Source organism: Salvia hispanica, chromosome 4 (assembly GCF_023119035.1).
Source record: "Salvia hispanica cultivar TCC Black 2014 chromosome 4, UniMelb_Shisp_WGS_1.0, whole genome shotgun sequence".
NCBI classification, from domain to species: Eukaryota; Viridiplantae; Streptophyta; class Magnoliopsida; order Lamiales; family Lamiaceae; genus Salvia; species Salvia hispanica.
In genome coordinates this window covers 17,429,916-17,451,992 of record NC_062968.1, presented here as the reverse complement: position 1 = coordinate 17,451,992, position 22,077 = coordinate 17,429,916, and the positions used below count along the sequence as shown (strand labels likewise).

Below are 22,077 nucleotides of genomic sequence, written 5' to 3'. Positions count from 1 at the left end.
CCAATTAATTTTAGGATAAAACCTATAAATTGCTATCAGAATAAAAACCACCATCTATTTCTATCAGAATAAAAAGACCATCATATTTTTAATGTTCTAGAATTTAAATCGTCATTCCAATTACTATTGACATGTACTAGGTATAATTAGTTCCATCACTTACTTTATTTGTTAAACATAAATTTGATTTAGTAATGTAGTACTCCGTCTGTTCAACTCCAGATGTCTATATTCTTGAGTGACACGAGTTTTATGAGAAATTGTTAGGTGGAGTAGAAAGAAATTGTAGAGAAAAAAAAGTATTGAATATTTTAATAAAGAAAGAGTATAAATAAATTTATTTTTAAATATAAAAAGTGAACATTTTGAATGAGGCGAACTAAAAAGAAAATGTAAAACTCTTGAGGGTGACGAAAGGAGTACTAAAATTTCAATAATTTCAGTCTCTTGAGACTAAAAATGGCTTTCCTCTTGATGTCTTCAACAATTTGTGGAGTAAAATGGGCCTTCTAACACTTGTTGGCAAAGGACCCAAAACAACAAAATAATTTAAAGCCCAACTTTTGCTCTTCCATGTGATATACCCAACCCAAGCCCCAAGCCCCAAGCCCAAAAGTATTAAGAAAAAAAATAGAATTCATTCAATTCGAAATTGTTAGAGCACTATTTAATTTAATAAAACTCGAACCACATAACACACATATATATTAGGAGAGATTTGAGAAAGCAAAAATTATTTGAACACAAAAATCTACGGTACATATGCATCTACTTCCTTACTTATTAATGCATACACCTGTGTAATTCATGTAAAGTTGATTGTAATAAAAAATCCGTTTTTGTATCCTTGTATTTGCTTTGTTCGAAGTTAATAAACAAAAACATGATGACATTGCAATAAAAATGCTGTTATTTCCATAAATATAATGCCAAATACGTTGCCTTCCAATGTATCAGCTACAAATTAAATGCAATCTATGACCTTTATAAAAACTGGAGATATTTATTTGCGCCAAGAGACAATTTATATATGTACATCGACTAGAATTTAATAATTTACATTTGAAACTGGTTGAGTTCACACCGGAGACAAGAAATTTTTTTAGTTTACTCTTGTTATTGAGATTTACTTTAAAAATTGATTGATATCTTGGACAAAACTGTTATTCATAATACTAGTGATCCTGGAACGAGTCTTCAGAATTTGAACTAAATTAATAGATGATACAATCCGATAGTTAGTATAGCAACTTTATATTATATTGGTATGACTAAAGTTTATATTTACCTACTGTAAATTGTATTCAATCATATAAATGAGAAAAGTCCGTATGTACTCTACCATAATAACTTCTACAGTAAAACTGTAAAAGTATGTATAATTATTCGATAAAATAATAAATAAATTCTGTGAAAGAATAACTCTCCAGTCTCCGATCCCAGACCTGGTCCAAATCAAAATTAACACCATCAACTTCAATATGATGCATAAAAATAATATTTTTTTTACATACAAACCACATGATCAAATGCATCATCATTGGACCTACTATAGTAACAAAAAGAATGGGGACTCATGTTTCTATTAAATATGATCATCTGCGCCAATAAACTCTTGGTCTTTCTTTATTAATGTTTTAATAAATTATAGTACTGCTACATTACTACATTTATATTGTTTGCGAAAGCTACCCTCAACTTGTAACGAATTCTCGAAACTCTTTTACTATTTATTAATAATTTAATTTATTTTTTATTTATTCCATCTCTGCAAAATAGAACTGAATCCCTGATTTCCTACTTCCTCTCTTTGTTAAACAATATATACCTCCGGTGCTCCACCTTGCCTTTGTATTTGTCTCTCTCGCTTTGTTTTTCCGTTTCTACCTCTCATTATCTGCCACAACTTATTGCCGGTCGAATATATTAAAAATCTTTTAAATTTTGTCCTAGTACATTGATTTAGTAATGATCGCGTCTTATCTATATAAGTATAGAAAATCCCCCATCTTATGAGCCATATTAAGGGAGTAAGCGACCTATTTCTAATATGGTATCAAAAGTCTACCCAAATCATTATAGATCTATTTATCTCTTACTATCTTGTCTTGCCTACCCTACGTGTGGATGTCTGATGTTCATTCCGGCCCACACGTGCGGCGGCGTATTAAAAATCTGACCCATCCTCCTTATGACTCATCTTAAAGGGGTGGTTGACTCATTTCTAATAGATACATTGACGATAATGTTGCGTCACCCATCCTTTAATTATTCCTCTCTCATTACCCGTGTATGATACTTCTAGGAATTTTCTTGTTGGTCATCACCCATCTATGGCTTATCGCATACCGCTACTACTGCTAACGCTGCATCTACTACTCCCACAAATTCTCTTATTGGTCATTATCCATCTACTATAATCTGGCGCAGACCGCTACTGCTAACGCCACATCTACTCCTCCCATGAATTTTCTTCTTGGACCCAACGTCAAAATCTTGGCTCCGCCACTATACCGGGGTAGGCAGTATTTAAATTCAAATTTTTTGTATGTATGTATGTAACACTATGATGAGTATATTGGGCATATTTAATAAATTGATTTGATTCAAGTTGATGAAAGAAACGTATATAATGATAATGGTGGTTGTCAACATCAAAAACAGCTGCTCATAGTTTTGGTAGTCCCCCACTGGAAAACGGGACATTCATATTTATTTAAGAGCTACCAAAGACTATTCCCTCTTTTCTTGGTTCCAAATAAGTACCCATTAATCACATTTTTCCATTTCAACAACAAATTTTTTTGTGGTCCCATTCATTTCTATCTTCATCGTCTTATTACTATCTATCATGTTGCTTCACAACTTGTGCCACATATTTTTTTTTTGGGTACTCCTCTCATTTTTAGTGTGAACAAAAGCTCACCTAATTCGATCGTAATATTCGATTTTCTTTCTTGTTAATTAGTAATTAGAATATGATAATTATAGAAATAGGGAGTACTCCATCGGATAAAATATTTGATTCCATGGAAACACTTTTTTGCTAATAAGTAGTACTTCGAATAATTTGATGCATTTTTTTCAATTTATTCATATCTTGTGAAAGGTGAGTTTTTACTCTTACACAGTTACACAAATGAGATTATTGTGTAGGGTTATTCCATGGGTGTATTTTGAATGCATATTTATTATAAGCACCTTCATGTGTAATTCACATTGGTGTTTTTTTTTTCGTTTTTATTTTGTCTATTCCCCTTCCTTATACTTCGAAATATAATCATGAAAATGAACTCACAAATATTTGAGAGTTCATAAAAAAAATAAGTAAAATAGTTTCATATATTATATGAAACTATTTTACTTATTTTTTTGTCCGCCACTTAAAATTATAAAAGGGAAATAAATAAATGTATAATGACTTGATAAATTTGATGACTCCTGTCATAAATTTTTAGTGTGATACATATGCTCGATCCTTTTTTATCCATACATGCATGCAGCTGTGGGTATGGATTAATTCCATTGACAAAAAAAAAGTTATACTAGTACTCTTCTTCTAATTTTGATGATTGTAGCATTTCATACTTTTTGTAATGTATTTTTGTTTTCACAATAAATTGGTCCGAAACTTGAATGCGTTGGCTGAATTTGCAACTCTATACGAAGACATATATAGAAAAACATTTTGTTAGTATGGTCTATTTCTTTTTTTAACATCTTTCTCCTTTTTTATGTGCAATTGAGAAAAAACCATTATATAAATTACGGTTAATCATGAATTACCACTTTGATTTTATCTTGGAAAAAAAAATCAATTTTCATTTTCTTATTAACTTTTTCAAAAGTTTGATTCATGTCTCACTTTACACATTCCAACATTAGAATGATGACTCGGCGGTAGATTATCTTAATGACATTGTTTACATTATTTTGTGAAAAGGAAAAATACTACTACTACATCTCACATTTTTGAAATTGCACTTAAAGTAACTAACATTTGATTAATTTTTTACTTTTTAAATTTTACGAGCGATCTTTGTATAGTCAAACTCTCTATATATATATATATATTTTTAACTAACGTAGGCAGACCCTGAAAATAAAAATAAACTCACTAAAGTAAGCCGTCTTTCTTTCAAATCCCCTCTCTATTTCCTGTGCGTCTCATTTGTCACCTCTGATCCCAATGCCATGAGAAACTGCCATACGGTGACAGAGTCATCGTTGTCGCGGCTCTATTGCCACCACACCATGACACTGTTGAGGCACCAATAGCAGGTCCGGTCTAATTCCCCATCCCCTCCCTTCCTCTCTCTTGCTTTGGCCAACAACATTAATTAAATAAACATTGATACCGCTACCACTTGTTCGAAATTTTTTTGTTCTCCGTCTTGTAATATTTTCTCTTTTCTAGATATTGCCAACATAATATTCAAACATTGAGTAAATGTTTTGAGATTTGATTCCAATTAATGGAGTGACGGGAGTTGCAAGCCCTTGTCTATAAAAAGAAGTTCAAATGCGTTCGATTATAGAATACTTTAAAGAAAAAATATTAAGTTTTCAAAAATCATTTTATAAGATGTGACATTAATTAAGAATTTTGAAAATTTGGATTAACGAGAAAACCAAAGTTGGAGATATTTTCCAATAAAATACTCGAAATTGGCATACTAATCAGTAATCAGAATGAACGTCTATAACCAATCTACTTCTCATTGATGAGATCTACAGTATATTAGTAAGTACAACTATACAATAAGCTAGAGCTAGGGACAAAATGCCATATAAATTCACTATAGTTTGAAAGAACTTAGAAATTATGTTGTGTCTCCAACTGCAATATATCAACAAACTGTAGAAACAATATGTTTTTAAAGCAATCTCTTTCAGTCGGACCAATCAACATCTCTTAAAGTTTCAACCATGTTGGTTGTACCATATATAATCATCACTCATGTTTACTACATTGTACTGTCCTATATTGAACTTGTAATCATAAAAAAGACAATATTTTTCCTTTCTGTCTAAGAATTACATGTAGCACAGAACACACTCTAAAGGTAGTAAATTTTAGCACATGGTTTCACAAATTTGTGAAGGGAATAATTATTTCTTTTCACTTGAAGAATTAATTGGACTAATTCTTAGTGCTTCAATGCACATATCTTTGTCTCCACCCTTTTGTGGTAGTGGCAGAAGCTTCATTCATCCATTCGTTCATTGGGACAAATTTCATATTCCACATAATGTCTGTTTTTTATATGTGAAACAATTGTCAATCTGTTCATATTGCCATAAAGGACAATTTATACTCTTATGGGTTATTATGATTCACATTTGGATATAAGGCTGTGCTCTTAATGTTGTCAGTTTCTATGTAATGATATACTACAACAATTACAATTGACAAAAATACATATTTTGGTTTTTCTTTTATGCTTGCCTGACTGCCTCTGGTACTCATTGCGTGTTCATTGGTTGAAATTTCATCATGAAAAAAAAAAAGAATATTTTTTCACCCTTCAAGAATTTCACTCTTTCTTTTTACTCATTTTCACTCTATTGATGGATATTCATGCTATCATGAGATGTTGGTGTAAATATCATAGCAATTCTCATAGAAAAGGTGAATAATTTAATTAGGAAATGAGGAACTTAATTGAAGGGGAATTTTCTTGTTTCATATTTTTACTTTGATAATTTTACAAGTAAAGAGGGGACACGTTTATTGTGTTACGAAGGGTTACTTTTCAATTACCAAACAAACTTCATCTATTTTGTAAATATTTTAAAACCATTGCAATAATATCATTATAAATATAAAAGTTACAATACTAGGAGTATTAGAACATTCCAAACATCCTATAATAATTTAAAATTTAGTAAAACTTCATGCATTAATTAATAATTAATTTCTTATAAAATGGATTATTGAAATTTTTTGGTGTGCACATCCTCTTTGTCTTCCTCCTTCACCGTCGCCGGCCTCCACCCCGCCGTGGCACCGGCCCCTCCTCCACCGCCTTCTTTGAGCTCATAGTGTGTGGGGACCGACTCTTTTTCCAAAAACAAAATTAGGTTTAATAGTAAAACACAAATCACCATTGTGCCTCTTTCGCCATAATTTCGGTCCTTTTTTCGAGGTAATAATTTCGGTTTCCTTCCTCCCATAACTGATTCTAATGAACACCTTTTATCATTAATTCATTATGGTACTTCCATTATGCTCGTTGCAAATTGCTATTTGTACTAATATTCAATATTACAAATAATTTCATTTTCCCTATTGAATTCAATCAAAATATACTAACCAATTAGTGGCGGCATGCATCATCATCAACATCCAACTATATGAAACAACAATTCTGAAAAAAGAGAGACGAATAAAAGCCAAAACCTATATAGTAGTACAACATTGTTAGGTGTCAAATATTATGAAAATTAACACTAAACCTTTCGAAATCACTAAGGTCACCAATTTGTGTACTATAGTTGGTATACAAAAATACTACATTTAGTACAATCCAAACACATATAACTAATAATAATCAAGAAGCAAGATTATGAAAACACTTTTCTCTATGGAGTATAATATTATACATGTGCTATGCTTAACTTTCACTACCTCAACTTTCTGTTAATAAAAAGAAAAGAAAAGAAAAGAAAAAAAGAAAGAGGGGTAGAGTACAAATGATAAGTTTTGTAGGTATATTAAATATATAGAAAGTTTGGTGAAAGCGAAGGAGGTAGAAGAGTAGTGTGAGGATGAAGAGAGCGACCCTTTTCCTTTCTCCTTTCATTATCCTCTCTCCCTCTCTCTCTGCCTTGTCTCATCCCCAACACTGTCCCTTCCTCTAAGATTCCAATTTCCAGCACCAAGATCAAGATCAATTCACCGGAAAGTGATGTTTCCAACCCTCATCTTAAGGTACTACTTCAAATTTATTTTAATTTCTCTTAATTCACAACTTAAAATAAGTAGTCTTCTCTTGTTTTCTTGTTAGAGATCAAAGAGTATGAAAAAATAGGGGTTGTTGGAAACAAACCTAAAAAAAATAAATCAAATCATTCAATCAAAGAGGATTTCGTTTATCCACAAATTCATGTCACAAAGCTTCCAACAAAGCGTCTACACCTTCCCGAATGCAGCCGCGAGCGAGTGGGTGTTAAGAGAGCAAGGCGGCTTCGATGCCCCGCCGCCGCCGCCGTTCGACGCCGGAGGTATGCTCACGGAGATCATAAACCGGCGCCACGGCGATCAGATCCAGAAACAGCAGCTCGATAACGAGGTGAGTGTTGACAAATTTTTCACTATAATTTCATGCAACTAAATCAATCACAGCTCTTGAATTTCCTTTTTTGAAGCAGCTCTCTTTCATGAATCATCCACAAGCTGCTAAAGCCGCGGCGGCGGCTTCATCTACTCTGGAAGGGTTTCACTTAATTAGCCCTATTAATCCCCCTTCCGACATGCCGCCGCCGCCTCAGATGAGCTGGATCCCGAGCAGCAGCGGCGGCCGGGGACACGAGGCGGCGGCGAGGGTGCTGGAGGGGCAAGGCCTTTCTCTATCTCTCTCCTCTCTAGAAGGCAACAAATTTGAGAAAATGAATGTGGGAAACGGCGAATTATACTTCCATGGAAGCAATCCATATGTGATTGGAGATGTCGCGACAAATCCGATGCTGTTTGGGTCGCCGAGGTTGGCGTCGGAGCACGAAAACCAGAATCTTCACTTTGGCTATGTTGAATCTACAAGAAGCACGAATTGTGTGAGGAATTCGCGGTATTTGAAGGCGGCACAGGAATTGCTAATGGAATTTTGCTGTGTGGGAAGAGGGAATAATCAAATTGTGAAGAAACAAGATAGAAACCCTAATTCAGACAACGGTGGCGGTTTGTCTTCTTCAAAGGACCACTACACCTTATCCCCTTCTGAGAGAACTGAATACCAGAGAAGAAAATTCAGGCTTCTCTCCATGCTTGATGAGGTTAATTAAATTTTCTTCCTTACAGCTACCTAATCAATGATTGAAGTAGGAAAATTAATTTGAATATTTCATACTATACTGAATAATTGACACTATTATATGATAAAATTAAATAATTTTTGTAAAGTGGTGGAGTGCAGTTGGGGGTACATGTCTAATGAAGAACGACATGCCTCCATTACAGGTTATAAAAATTTTAATTGCAGAATTATTTTAATATATCTTGAGAAGGGGACCATGGCATCTTTTTAATCCTGAATTTGTAAAATAATACCTAGTGCTGTTGGTTTAATCTGACTTTTTCTTAAAAGGAGTAAAAAGACATTCATTCTCCAAGTGATTATGCTCCTGTACGTTTTTTTGAAATCACACACGCACACACACATATACATACATTTATTAAAATATATAAAATTAATAATTTACACTGAATCATTTGTGTTTTTCTCCTGATCACATGCAATCAATCAATGCCATAATAATAAAGCCATTGTCACAACTTTATTTAGACATTCCTTGTGCCGGAAAAGCTTCACACATACATAATAAAATTGTTAATTTTGGAGGGCAGGTGGAGGGGAGGTACATGAGGTACTGCGAGCAGATGCAGGCGGTGGTGAACTCGTTCGACGCGGTGATGGGGCAAGGGGCGGCGGCGCCGTACACGGGGCTGGCGAGGGTGGCGATGTCGCAGCATTTCCGGAGCATGAAGGACGCGGTGGCGCGGGAGATGAAGGCGTGCTGCGAGGCGCTGGGGGAGAAGGAGGTGCAAGGGGGGATCACCAAGGGGGAGACGCCGCGGCTCAAAGTGGTGGAGCAGAAATACCGGCAGCACAAGGCGCTGCAGCATATGGGGATCATGGATCCCGAGTCGTGGCGGCCCCAGCGAGGCCTGCCGGAGCGCTCTGTCACCATCTTGAGGGCCTGGCTCTTCGAGCATTTCCTCCATCCGTATGTCTTTCTCTCTCTCTCTCTCTTTCACTCTTACACGCATTAATGTGTGTAAACTGCAATCTTGATAACTTTGCTGTTTTGTTTGCGGTGGGGCTCGTGAGAGAACTGAGATGAATCTGTGAATTTTTTTCCCTCAAATTAAAGCATGTGAAATAATTAAATTCATAACTCAAGTGGGACTTAATTGTACTTATGTAGTAAGTATTATGAATACTATACTGAAATTCATAACTCAATTGCAGCTCGAAAAACTTACTCAACTAAAATTCAAGGACGTAAATGGAAGAATTCATAAAGAACAAAAGATTAAGATGTTGTCGATTCACAAATATGTCCTCAACTTAAGGGATGCATTTTTTCCCTTAAATTTTGGTTATGTTTTAAATTTTCTGAAGCAAATAGTCGTGTCTCCAATTTTGTGTCATTTGTATGAAGATTTTGTAGTAGTCACTATACTTATGTATATCTCTAAATTGGTATATACACTACAAAAATTTACAAAAGATACAAAAAAAGAGACACGATTACTTGAATTGAAACTTCTTGAAAAAATACCGCAATTTAGGATGTGCAACCAATCTTTTGTTTTTCTAGGAAGTTTCTATTTGCGTCCATTAATTTCAGTCGAGCCATGTTTTTTGAAGTATTGGTATTTTATTTAGAAACACAAAGTACTGTCCTTAATTAATTGCATTAAGAAATATCCTTAGCAGATAACTCATTCGATGTCTAATAATTACATCAAAAATTGTAATACCATTTTTAAAAAGAAAAATTATGATTTGAAATGGAAATAAACATAGGTCATTATAGTAACACACTTTTCCTTTAATTAATTAATTAATACAGTGGATGAGATGAGTGGTTTCATTGAGGAGAATGTGGAGTGGGACACGTGGTGATTTGTTTTTGTTTGATGATAAAATTATTTTGTTAGCTAAGATAGTTTAATATTGTCTCAGCTATCCAAGTGAAGCAGACAAACATTTGCTGTCGCGACAGACAGGTTTATCAAAAAATCAGGTACTAGCTCATTATATCTTCTGTATATCAAAATCGCTGTGTCATCTGTGGTGAAAGGGATATCTCATGTCTAACTTCGTTTTGCGTGCATATTTGTGATCTATCTTGGATCCCAACTTCAAACTGCACATTCATTTAAGATTTAATAATTGATATAGAGTGTCTGACACACTAATTTCAAGTGCAAAAGTTAATAGATTGTGTATGGAATTGAACAAAGATAGCATCTCATAATTAGATTGCAATTTTGCTCAACTAAAGTACTATCTTGTTATCTGAGTATATTGGTTAGATCTTCTTTGAAATACATGAGTAACATGAGGTATCATATTCTACAGTTTTAATCTGGAGTAATGAATTACTGCTATTTGCACTAATATTTATCTGTACAATGTTGAAATTTTTCTTGATTTATGACCTCATTTTTAATTTATTTTCGATTATAGTAATGATCTTTGCAAATTGCATGTCTGAGCCTGACTCTAGAATCACCCATAAATTTGAGGCATAAATAAAAGAAGACAAGAGTAGGTCATAAACTGCTATTAGCCCTTCTTCCTAGTATTACTAGTATAGAATAATGTTTTCAATATTATGATATATTGGTCTTATAAATGCTTTTGAGAAATTCAAATATCATTCCAATACTTTTACATTTTTTGGCTAGTTTTTTATAATATTATTAATTCTTTCAACCCTATTTATAGTTCATAGTACAATTTATACGCTTTATTAAAAAAAGGTGTGCAGTTTTTGGTTTTCATGTGGTAGACTTTTTCCCCAATTGTAAGAGTTTCTTTATTTGAAATTTGTACTATAAAATTTATTTTTTGTTTGAGTTTTATAGAAAGAATTGATCTTTCTCCTAATTAATAACTCGAATAAACTATATTCTTATGAAAGATTTTATTTACTAGGAGTAACATAATACTCCAATAAACTGATTCATTGGAGTAAATGGATATTGATATTTTTTCAAAAGTGAAAAATACTATGCGCATTCCTGAATGATTGATAAGAAATATCATGGGGAAGGGAATAAATGACTAATTTCAGGGTCATAGGAATCGGTGTATTTAATTGGGATTGGTGATATTTCTGATGGTCGAGGACCCAAGTCACCACAGGAATAATGATTGATTGTTTTTATATTGAAAGAACGATGAATTCTAATTAAAAAAAAAAATTAAGTTTATAGTATCTATTAGATTGAGTACATATTAGGTGATTTTGAGATTCTTTTGCTCTCTGAATTACAAGAAAAATATTAGAGCAATGTAAACGATATTCATGTCAACACTAATCCTTTGGAGTTGGTGGATAAATTATTGTTTATATTTTTTGTTTCATGATTTATATTTTGAGTAATTGTAGAAGATATTAATCCATGTAATATGAGATTTTTCAAAATTGTCGTAGTAGTAACATTTTATGCGTTTAGTCCTTGTATATATGTTGTGAATTTTGATCAATATATTACAATTATATTAGTTGCCTTAGTGAAAGGATCAACGCTGCCAAACATATATGAAATGTTTTTCACCATGCCTGTAAGTTTTTATTTCTGGATTTTCAGTCTGTCACATTTAGAAGTTGAAAATAAAAAGAAAAAAAGGACATTTGGCATTTGCAGACTTTTCTCTAGTGATCATTTGCATCATTGCATGAAGCCATTTGTTTTTGTGCATTAAATTTCGACCAAACATACTCAGTGTTGCAGAAAATTAATTACTATGTCTATGTCTTTTCTCTCTCTCTCCCTCTCTCTATCTCCTTCACAGGTATCAAATTGGTTTATAAATGCTAGGGTTCGACTTTGGAAGCCCATGGTTGAAGAAATGTACCAACAAGAATTCCAAGAAGCTTCAGCTGCAGATAAAGATAAGGATGACCAACCCACTTCCGAAACCGACGCCCCGAAAACGGACCCTTCAGAAACCCGGCAGCCGGCGGAAGATATGATGGTGCCGACCGAGTATCGGTGTTTCATGGAGAATCCTGAGATGGGGTTGGAGTCGGAGTTCAGCGGTGGGAGTGCGGGGACGCAGGCGGCCGGAGAAGTTTCGCTTACGTTGGGACTGCGGCGGTCGGAAAATGTGCCGATTAATATGAGCCATCTCTCAGTTAGGGACTTTGAAGCTTATTAATTATTGAGTTATTGAAAAGCATATATCGGCATTTTATTATTATTATTATTATTACTCTATGTGACATTATTGTTTCTATCAAAAGTACAAAGTGCGTGTAATAAGTAGTAATGTAATTGTATAGATCCAGTACGTTAGATGAAATGATTTTGCCTATTATATACTCCCTCCATTGTTTAAATGATGATGTAATTAATTGCCAGCTGCACATATTCTATAAATTCTAAGCTATAATCTGGATTATTAGATTTCTAAATTTGATGTTGATAAAAAAAATTGACAATACAACGTCGATATTGAAATTTTTTATTGACTTTATTTGTTATCTGTTGAAATCAAATCTAGAAATCTAATTATTCAGATTTTAGTTTGCAATTTATAGTAAAAGAAAATACAGTAAAAATACAGTATCTACTAAGTAACAATAATAAATATTAAATAAAATACTATATTATAATTTAGAGTAAACTTCATAGGTAGAATATGAAAAATAAGATTTGCACATTTTGAATTTCTGAAGTTAAAAAAATTAGGTTTGTAAGATGATTGAGAAAAATTGCACATAAGATGGCTTCACTGACCATTTTTGGCTTTTTGCTTCTAGACGCTCATTCTGAAGAAGCACACCATAATAATAATATAATAACATCTGAATCATCTATGATTCTATTTTAATCTCAGAAATCTTTAAAAAGTTATAAATAGTCTTTTTTATTTTCTTAAAAATGGTGTGTTTAGTGGGGAAATATCCCTTTTATTTAACTTAGTAGCATCTCAAGAGCATCTTAAAGTAAAAGGGAATAAGGGATAGACAAATAACCATAGAGAGAGCTGAGCATCTTTTAACAAAAGGGATAGACAAATAACCATAGAGATATAATAAAACATAAATTCTAAATATTGTACAAATTCCAAATTGAATCGTTAAAAAATGTTAACAGATGACAAAATAACAACAATACAATGTCAACACAGAGTCGACGGTTGATGTTGTGTTGACATTTTTTGTTGCTGTTATTTTGTCATCTATTGATATTTTCTAATGGTCCAAATCATAATTTAGAATTAATATAATATTTGGAGTTTGCATTTTATCACTACCCAATAATCATATTTATATTTATTAATAAAAACTCATCATGGCATTTGTCATTGTCAAGGTATTTCACCTTCTTCAATTTGAATATTTCTCTCTCTTCTCCATAAAAATATAAATATGTAATTATTTTTGTTTATCATATTCAATTTACTTTCTTCCCTTAATTTTCATTCTTTAAAAAAAAATATTTATCTTTTTAAAAAATAAATGAGAAGTATGCATTCTTAATTTACTCCCCTTAAAGCATCATTATTATAAGGGAATAAGATAAATTAAAACATATATACAAAAATAATTATATATATACAAAATAATTACCATATTTACCTTTTGTGTTGAGATAATGTAAAAATGGAAGAATTTGTAATATCTTCTCAAATATTTTCTGTTAGAGCAAAATATTTTATGAAAAAGAAGTATACATGGTAGTTATTTCTATTTACCTTTTTATTTACTTTTTTTACCTTTTCATTTACTTCCTTCCTTGAAGATCCTTTAAATTTCACAAATATTGCAATCAATATATTTTGTTTGTGTGCTTATTATCTACATTGGGGTATATTTATTACTACTATAAAAAAATAGGAGTATCACAAATAGGGATGTCAATGTAGTCCGCAATCCGTGGGCCGGTCCGAATAGTCCGCTAAATTTCTAGGGTTAGGATTGAAAATTTCTAGCCCGATAAAATTACAGCCCGATTAGCCCGCACCCGATTAACCCACAACCCGTTAGGGCCAGACCCGAAAACCCGATGGGCTGGCCTGGAGACCCGATAAAATTTCTCTCGTTCTATTTGTTTGCCTCTAATTCGACACTTCATTGATTATTTTATAATATAGATTACTAAAAAAATAACTTCAATTTTATATATTAAATATATAAATTATATATTAAATTTTTATTAATATAATAATAGATATATAAATTAGAAACTTCAGATTCACTAAAAAATATGTTTAAATTTCCAAAACATGCTTTATAATTTCTTGATATTTATGTTTTATTTTGCATAAATCTCAAATATTAGTTTTTTATCATGTTTATGTTTGAGTTTAAGCATATATCTCAAATTTATCATAGTTAAATATTTCACATTTTATAAATATAACTAATTTTCACCATTATTTATTGGATTAATCGCAGGTTAATTTTATCGGTAGCAACTCGATTAACCCGTTGGGCTAGCCCGAAACCCGAGCTTTTAGAGTTAGAGTTGAACTTTTATAACCCGAAGAAATACAACCCGATTAGCCCGCAACCCAAATAGAGTTGACCCGAAACCCGATAGACTGGCCCGATTGACATACTTAATTACAAACATACTCCAATGAATATTACAAAATATGGTAGTCCATCTGTTAACCCATTGGAGTAAACAAAATCTACGAAAAGCCCAGCAGCATTAAACTGAATCCGGCCCAATGTAAAAGTTAAATATTATACAATATATAAAAGGAGAGTTTTGGGAGGTTTTGAATAATTATTTTATGTTAGGAATGTAAATACAATTAATATAAAATTTAGAAATTAATTCTAATAAATATATAATCCTACTTAGTTGGTTATGCCATGTTTCTTTTTATTAGTGAAGATTAAGGAGGTTTTGAATAATTATTTTATGCTAGGGATGTAAATACAATTAATATAAAATCTAAAAATTAATTCTAATAAATATATAATCCTACTTAGTTGGTTATGCCATATTTCTTTTTATTAGTGGAGATTAAGTCTACGTGAATGAGTGGGAGGTTAGCAAACATATTAGTTTGGCCTGAGTTGGATAAATTGATGGGGAAATTATTGCACACGTTAATTTCTTTTATGTCAAGTTAGTAGTTGCTCAATTTAGATTAACCACTAAATAAAACGGATCTTTTTAGAAGTAATACGATGCTCAACATCCCTGCAGGTATATTAGAGCATCCGCAATGGTCGGCTAGTGACCGGTTAGCCGATTTGTCGCGCTGGCCGATCGGCTAGCCGAACCATTGCAGTCGGCGAGAGCGAAATCGGCGAGCCGATCGGCGTGGGCTGGCCGATCGCTCGGCGCTGGCCGATGCGCTAGCCGATGCGCTGGCCGCCATTGTAGCGGCCCGATCGGCCAGCTTATCGGCCGGCGAATTTTTGTTTTTTTTTTATTCTTTTTTTAAATTTTTTTTAATTCTTTTTTTAAAAAAAATTCAATTTTTTTTTAAATTTTGAAAAACTATATAAACGCGATTTTCTCTATCTCTAAATTTATGTACAAGAGCAACATCTAGCGATGGACAACAACAACTAGCCCAATACAAAATTAAGACCTAAAACAGAAACATGTCATACCGTCGGGACCCCCGTTCGGCTAGCGGCAAACTATAACTGATTCAAGGTGGCTCGTGTGTGGAAGCTCGGATTTTTTTTTATTATGTTATTTTTATGATTTTTAGTTAATTTACTTTTTTTTTTATTTAAATAAAATTAATAAATTTTCCCGTACATGTGTCGTAAATTTAATTCCGTATTTTAATCGTAATTTTAATTCCGTAAATGTAGTATATTTTGAATTATTTTTATTGCGGCTGGCCTAAATCTGATGTTGCAGGTGGATTTTTTAGTGTTGCTGACGTGGCAGGGGAGAGAATGGCTGGCCTATGGCTTGCTTATGTTTTCTTTTAAAAAAAATTATCGTAATTTGATTGATTTTTCTTCTAAATAATTTTGCATCGTGATTGGTAAAGGGTAAATGTTGATGTAAAGAGAGAACTACACACTCCTACATCAGATCGTTCTTGCACTCATTTGAAGTTTGACATATCAAGCAATCGTGGCTATTCTTCTTCCTCCACTCGGTGTTTTTCTCAAGTTTAACTATGAGGTACTTCTACTTCTCTTTCTAATTAATATTCTTTTCTTTAATTTGATAGTATATAATTACAATTATATTTATATTTGATTTTAGTGAAATTAACAGGTTGAGTTTTGGATTTGCTTCTTATTGACGCTTCTTTTGGTTACATTCACGGAATCATTTATGCTATATATATATATATATATATGTATATATATATTCTCACCCAGTAGACATATTCACCTCTCTCTCTCATTCCTATGTAAATAAATACTTTTATTCTCTGTTTGTCACCTTAATTGATGTTAATTTGTAATCACTATAAGCTTTGCCTTCTTGATTTGAATGGCTAGGGAAGCCTCCACAAAATTATGTGGTGTGAATTGTTTGATTGTGTATTTTCATGGGTCTCATACATCTTATGCTTTGCTCTACGGATGATCGTTTTAATACATATTGATTATTAATTTTGTGCATTGCAAATTGATTTTGTTTTTTATTTTATTGTAGTTTTAGGTGAGGCAATCGACTTTACCTACGAGTTATGTTGAAGAGTGACAAATTGTGAAGAATTGAAGGTTTTAGTTTATAAAGATTTTATTTAAATTTTAAAGTTAATGTAGTGTATAAAGAAGTTTAAAAATGATGAGTAATTATTCATTGTATTTAATTTTTTATTATGATAGATTTTTATCTTCCTACTACATGATTTATTGTTTAAACATTATATTATGTGATTTGTTTCAAATTTATTATGCTTCAATGTTGATTGTATAGATTTTTTATTCTCGTATAACTATAATTGTTACTCATATTATTCATTGTTAATATTGATTCTAATTTGTTTAATTAATTTAAAATTGAAAATTAATATTTAAAAAATATACTCCCTCCGTTCTATAGTAATGGAGGTATTTCTTTTCGGCACAGAGATTAAGAAAAATTGTGTTGGGAGTTAAGGAAATGAATAGTAAAGTGGAAAATGAAAAAGGTAGAGAGATGAAGAGAGAATAAAGTAAGAGAGTAAAGTAGGTGTGTAAAAATGTGTTTACTTTTATTAAAAAGAGAAATGACTCTATTACAAAGTAATAAAAACGTACCAAAATGATAAAATGACTCTATTATTATGGAATGGATGGAGTATTAATCTATGCACAGCACATGCTTGATGGAGTACTATTTTGGAGTAATAGTCGAGTACTAAAATTAACAGAAAAAAATAAATAAATTCAGTCGCAGTCGCAGCCATCTCTCTCGACTCCCACTCTCGCACTCTAACGAGATTCAACAATTTCTCAATTCCTCTCTCTGTAATTCTTCTTCTCAAATTTCCGGTGAAACTCTCCAATCTACACCCACCACCGCCGCCCGTTTCCTCCCTCATTCTCGGCCCAACGATCATCACTCGCGCAAGCACGACTGCTCCTCGCCGCTGCCTCCGTGGCTTCTTCTCTTCTCAGCCTCAACTCAAGAACAGCGAAACCCTAACTCATAAGTTTATAAAACTCGTCAATCGGCAATGTCGACCAACGGCGTCCCAATATACGTCTCCGACGACGACCCCGAAGACCCCTTGAGACGTATGCGGCCTAGGGTCCGCCGGAAGCGCAAGAAGCCCGGCGTTAGGAGCTGGTCTGATTTCACCCGAAGCGTCGTCAAGTGCTTGCCGCTGCTGTGTTTCCTCATCTTTGTCTGCGTCTGGATTTACGAGCTCATCAAAATCGGCGATGGAGCGATCCCAAGTCCGCCACCGGTCAGGAAATCGGATCACGCCGCTACTCAGGGTAGTAAAGAGAAGCCGTTGGGGAATTTGAACAAACTTGATCCTACCACTAGGGTTGTTGGGGGCGTAAGAGAGCGTAAGTCGTACTATATCCTAATTTCTGTTTTTGCTGCAACTTGTCTCCTCCTTCTGCGATCCATTGATGCAAATTGTGCTCCCGTGGTTTATGCTGTGTGTGTTTTGTCATAGTTATTGAGGCGTAGTGATTGCTTTCCATGCTTGCAATGGACACTTAAGTGATGTCTAGCTACATTGTCGAAGTTAGGAAACTTTTCTATAGCACTATCCAGTTTTGTGAGTTATTTGCACTTAGGTTTGGAATTTAGAGTTATGTACCTGAATTACATGGTGTGAGATTTGGATTGGAATTATACTGATATGAAGCACTGGGAACAGAAATGTTCTCTTTTATGTCTAACTGACATTTATTGTACTAGTGGAAGAAGCAATTTGGATGAAACTATTGATAGTGTGCAAGTGTCTTATTTGGGTTCCCAAGGGAACGTTTACTCTGAGTGACAGAATAGATTGATAAAACAGAGGATTGAGTATTTTGAAGGATAAGGGTCAAGGTCATTGGTCTATAACCGGACCCGATGAAAAAAATGGGATCAATTGTTGTGGACTTGTTGAGAATGATTCGGATCTAGTTCATGTACTATTAGAAGTAGAAGGCACTCAAACAAGCTCAAATTTAATTGACCGTCAAAGTAAACTGTGGATTAACTTGGATTAATTGTAACGACAATTACAAGCTTGTTTGTTAATCCTATGACTCTCTTTTCTGAATTATGTCAGGATGTTTGAAGCTTCTACCTCCTGGAGAACTTGAGCTTCTGAAATTTCCCAATTCTATGGACTCTAGAAGTCCACTAAAAGAGTTGGCATATGCCACGGAGACCAATGGAGCCAGTAAAGAAGGGACGTTTAACTTATCCATGGTATATTTGGAGGGTTCAAGATTTAATTTATTCTCAGGAAACCCAACACTTGAACAGAGAGACCAAGAGTTTAAGGTAATGCGTTCTATCTTGCCCCTCTGTTTTTAAACAAACTGAATGTCAACTTATGGCATTCTTTTGTACTCTAGAAGAGGACTGATGTGCATCTTAAGTTGGTGAGACATTCAGATTTATGGTCCATGGCTCCATGCTTTGGTACCTCTATGGAATATATATCTATCAGATCTAGTCTCATTTTGGTGCAATTAGTTTATCACAAATCTTACCATATGATAGGTGACTGAAAAGGCTAAGGCCCACTGTGGGTTCTACAGTGAAATTGGAGGATTTAGGATTTCTGATGAAGACAAAAGTTACATGAAGACTTGCGAAGTGGTGGTTTCTACCTGTGCATTTGGTGGTGGAGATGATCTTTATCAACCTATAGGAATGTCTGAAACTTCACTTCAGAAGGTTTTCATCTTATATACAGAAACGTAAATGGAGATTGTATGATATTGATTCACACGTATGAGTGTGGTCATGATTAATTTTTAACATAAATGGATTCAGGTTTGCTATGTGGCTTTCTGGGATGAAATTACTCTGGCAACACAAGAAGCACAGGGGAACAAAATTGATGAAAGACATTTCATTGGGAAGTGGCGTGTCATAATTGTTAGAGACTTACCCTTCAGAGACCAAAGATTAAATGGAAAAGTACCCAAGGTATGAAACTCTAAAATTCCTTTTGCTTTATGCAAGTCATTATTGTATCATACCAGGTATAACTAGTTTATCGACAACTTGTCCACAACTGAAACATAATTGTTTTTTTCTCCTGTCTGTATCCAAAGCTTCGCTTTGGTTTAGGCTTAACTATCAGTGACATTAGTGTCCTCCTGCTGACATCTTGAATGCTCGTAATGATAGAATGGAAAAAAGATTAGGAGTCTTGTGGTTAATTTCTAATGAAGGTTATGTTGGGGGAGAAATATGTCCTGTAATAAATATTTCATATAAATAGAGAAGCCAAGAATATCTTGGGCTTATTCTGCAATTTTTGAATGCATTTTTTTCTTTTCTGCGCTGTTTTCAAGAGCATTTTGTCCACAAGTGCGGAAGTAAAACTAAATTTCCCCCCTGTATAGGCCAGTCACATGCAGATAGGATATCCATCTCCACCTCCACCATGGTGGAGTGCAATGAACAAAGGAAAAAACCTGGAAAAAATATCTAAGATTGTCATGTTATTTCTTAAGTTTAAAAGAAAAATGCCTCCTTTTTTATTGTACATGGGTAATTGCATCAATAATTCTAGCACGAGTAATTCTTCTCTGTGGAATACAGTGTTATATTTGAGGGGGAATTGCGCCTAGTACAGACTTTCACATGATTCTGGTTTTTCACAAGAACAATAAATTCCACGTACAAATACATGAACTTTCTCTCTTTTTTTCTCATTTTTTACAAGTGGACATTTTCAGCGAGATATAAGCCAAAGTGAAGGCTGGAATGACACGATGAACGAAACGTTTTACTCATAGTCAAATTACGTCATTTGGCACCGCTGGCTGTTTAATTTAATCCATGCAGGCATTCCGGCCTCCACCTCAGCATAGATCTTGTTGAAATGTGAAAAATGATTAAAATTGAAATTACGAGTATTTATAGGTTGATTTATAGTTTATGTGCAAAACCATAATTGTGTGATAGTTCGTGTATTTTGGCGCAATTGCCCCTATATTTTATTTACATGTTGCTGTTTATATTTTAGATTGGTGGACATTTATACTAACTCTTTTGTGAATTATTATCTCTTTATCCAGATGCTTGCCCATCGTCTTTTCCCAAATGCTAGATATTCCATTTGGGTTGATTCCAAGTCCCAGTTCCGGAGAGACCCTTTGGGTGTGTTGGAAGCCTTACTTTGGCGTTCAAATCATGAACTTGCAATTTCAGAACATGGTGCCCGTAGTAGTGTGTATGATGAGGCAAAGGCTGTTGTCCATAAAAATAAGGCGACCCCAGCGGAGGTGGAGGTCCAGTTGGCACAGTATCGCCGTGATGGTCTTCCTGAAGATAAGAGGTTCAATGGGAAGAAAGGTATTGTGTTTCTGGCTCGCATCTATTCCATCACCATACTAGATAGGGTTAAGAGTTTTCAGAACATGATGAGTGGACTTTGCTACTAAGACTCTTACTAATATTATCTACTTACAATAGCTTCAAAAAAATGTTCTGTCTATTTATAAAATTAGCATTTTGTGGATGAAAATCATCATATATCTTTCAAAAGCATAATTGTTTCTGGAAGAGGTAGTGTAATCGTTTCATGTTATGGTGTTTTTCCTGTTGAAGGAGTAATCTTTGGGTTGTCTTGTTATATCATTTGTTGGCTTTAGCTCTTGGCAACATATTTTGTTAAGACAGTAAGTAGCATCTTATTTCTGAATACAGTATGGATAATTTTACGATTCTGTGTGCAGCACTAGCAGAGGCTTCAATAATCGTGAGGGAGCACACTCCAGTGACAAACTTGTTCATGTGTCTTTGGTTCAATGAAGTCGTTCGCTTCACTTCACGTGATCAACTAAGTTTCCCCTATGTCCTTTGGCGACTCAAGGGTTTAACGCGCATCAATATGTTCCCTGTCTGCACCAGAAAGGATCTTGTAAATAGTATGGGTCACATACGCAAGGCAAAGCCCCTCACAAGCTAATACTCTCTGTTCGTTGCCATAAGCAAGGGGGTCTAATTTAGCAGATTGGACATCCTCCAGCTTCGGCACATGTATCAGCAAAGAGATCAGTAAGCAGGATACATTTTTGTATTCTTTTCATTTTTTCTTTTTGGACTTCAATACCAACCTTGTATTGATTTTTCACAATTATGGGATTTGGGGGGTGGTGTTGGAGATATGTTTTTTGTAAATTTGATTCTTAGGTTATTCATTCCAAACCATTTGACCTTCCGTTAAATTTTATTTTTTCCCTTTGATTGTCCAGCTTGTATTATATTCATGAGTGAAGTACCTGATTTTTCAGTTTAGTTCTAGTAAATAGCCTGTGATCTCTTTTTATACTCCCTCCATTATAGAAGATGATTCACTGTTTTTTATTGTTTTGGATTCACTTTCTTTTTTATTGTTTTATAAGATGACTATTACTAAAAATGGAAACACTTTTATATTATTTTATTCTTTCTCTTACTTTATTCTATTCATTGAACAAACAAAAATGAATATTTTGATACCTGAAAATCACATTTTTTATATCTGATGCTGATTTTTGCTCCAAAATGTC

At 33.7% G+C, this 22,077-nt stretch overlaps 2 protein-coding genes across 4 annotated transcripts; both read left to right on the top strand.

Moving 5' to 3' along the window:
* Window positions 1–6,742: 6,742 nt before the first annotated feature.
* LOC125222527 (BEL1-like homeodomain protein 4) lies at window positions 6,743–12,282 on the top strand. Of its 3 annotated transcripts, none has more exons than XM_048125192.1 (6): window positions 6,743–6,934; window positions 7,013–7,295; window positions 7,372–7,995; window positions 8,567–8,946; window positions 9,912–9,972; window positions 11,754–12,282. In XM_048125192.1, exons 2-6 carry the CDS (start codon window positions 7,110–7,112, stop codon window positions 12,117–12,119), a joined length of 1,617 nt encoding a protein of 538 aa, XP_047981149.1. In that variant the 5' UTR covers window positions 6,743–6,934; window positions 7,013–7,109; the 3' UTR covers window positions 12,120–12,282. The 3 variants fall into 3 exon arrangements, with proteins under 3 accessions (XP_047981149.1, XP_047981150.1, XP_047981151.1); XM_048125193.1 differs by having other exon boundaries at window positions 6,744–6,934; window positions 7,011–7,295; window positions 7,375–7,995; XM_048125194.1 differs by lacking the exon at window positions 6,743–6,934 and having other exon boundaries at window positions 7,163–7,295; window positions 7,349–7,995.
* Window positions 12,283–17,298: 5,016 nt separating this feature from the next.
* Window positions 17,299–21,825, top strand: LOC125218966 (probable hexosyltransferase MUCI70). Its single transcript, XM_048120794.1, has 6 exons — window positions 17,299–17,907; window positions 18,630–18,847; window positions 19,070–19,246; window positions 19,346–19,501; window positions 20,602–20,878; window positions 21,262–21,825. The coding sequence occupies exons 1-6, from the start codon at window positions 17,568–17,570 to the stop codon at window positions 21,492–21,494; spliced, it is 1,401 nt and encodes a 466-aa protein (XP_047976751.1). The 5' UTR covers window positions 17,299–17,567; the 3' UTR covers window positions 21,495–21,825.
* The last annotated feature ends 252 nt before the right edge of the window (window positions 21,826–22,077 follow it).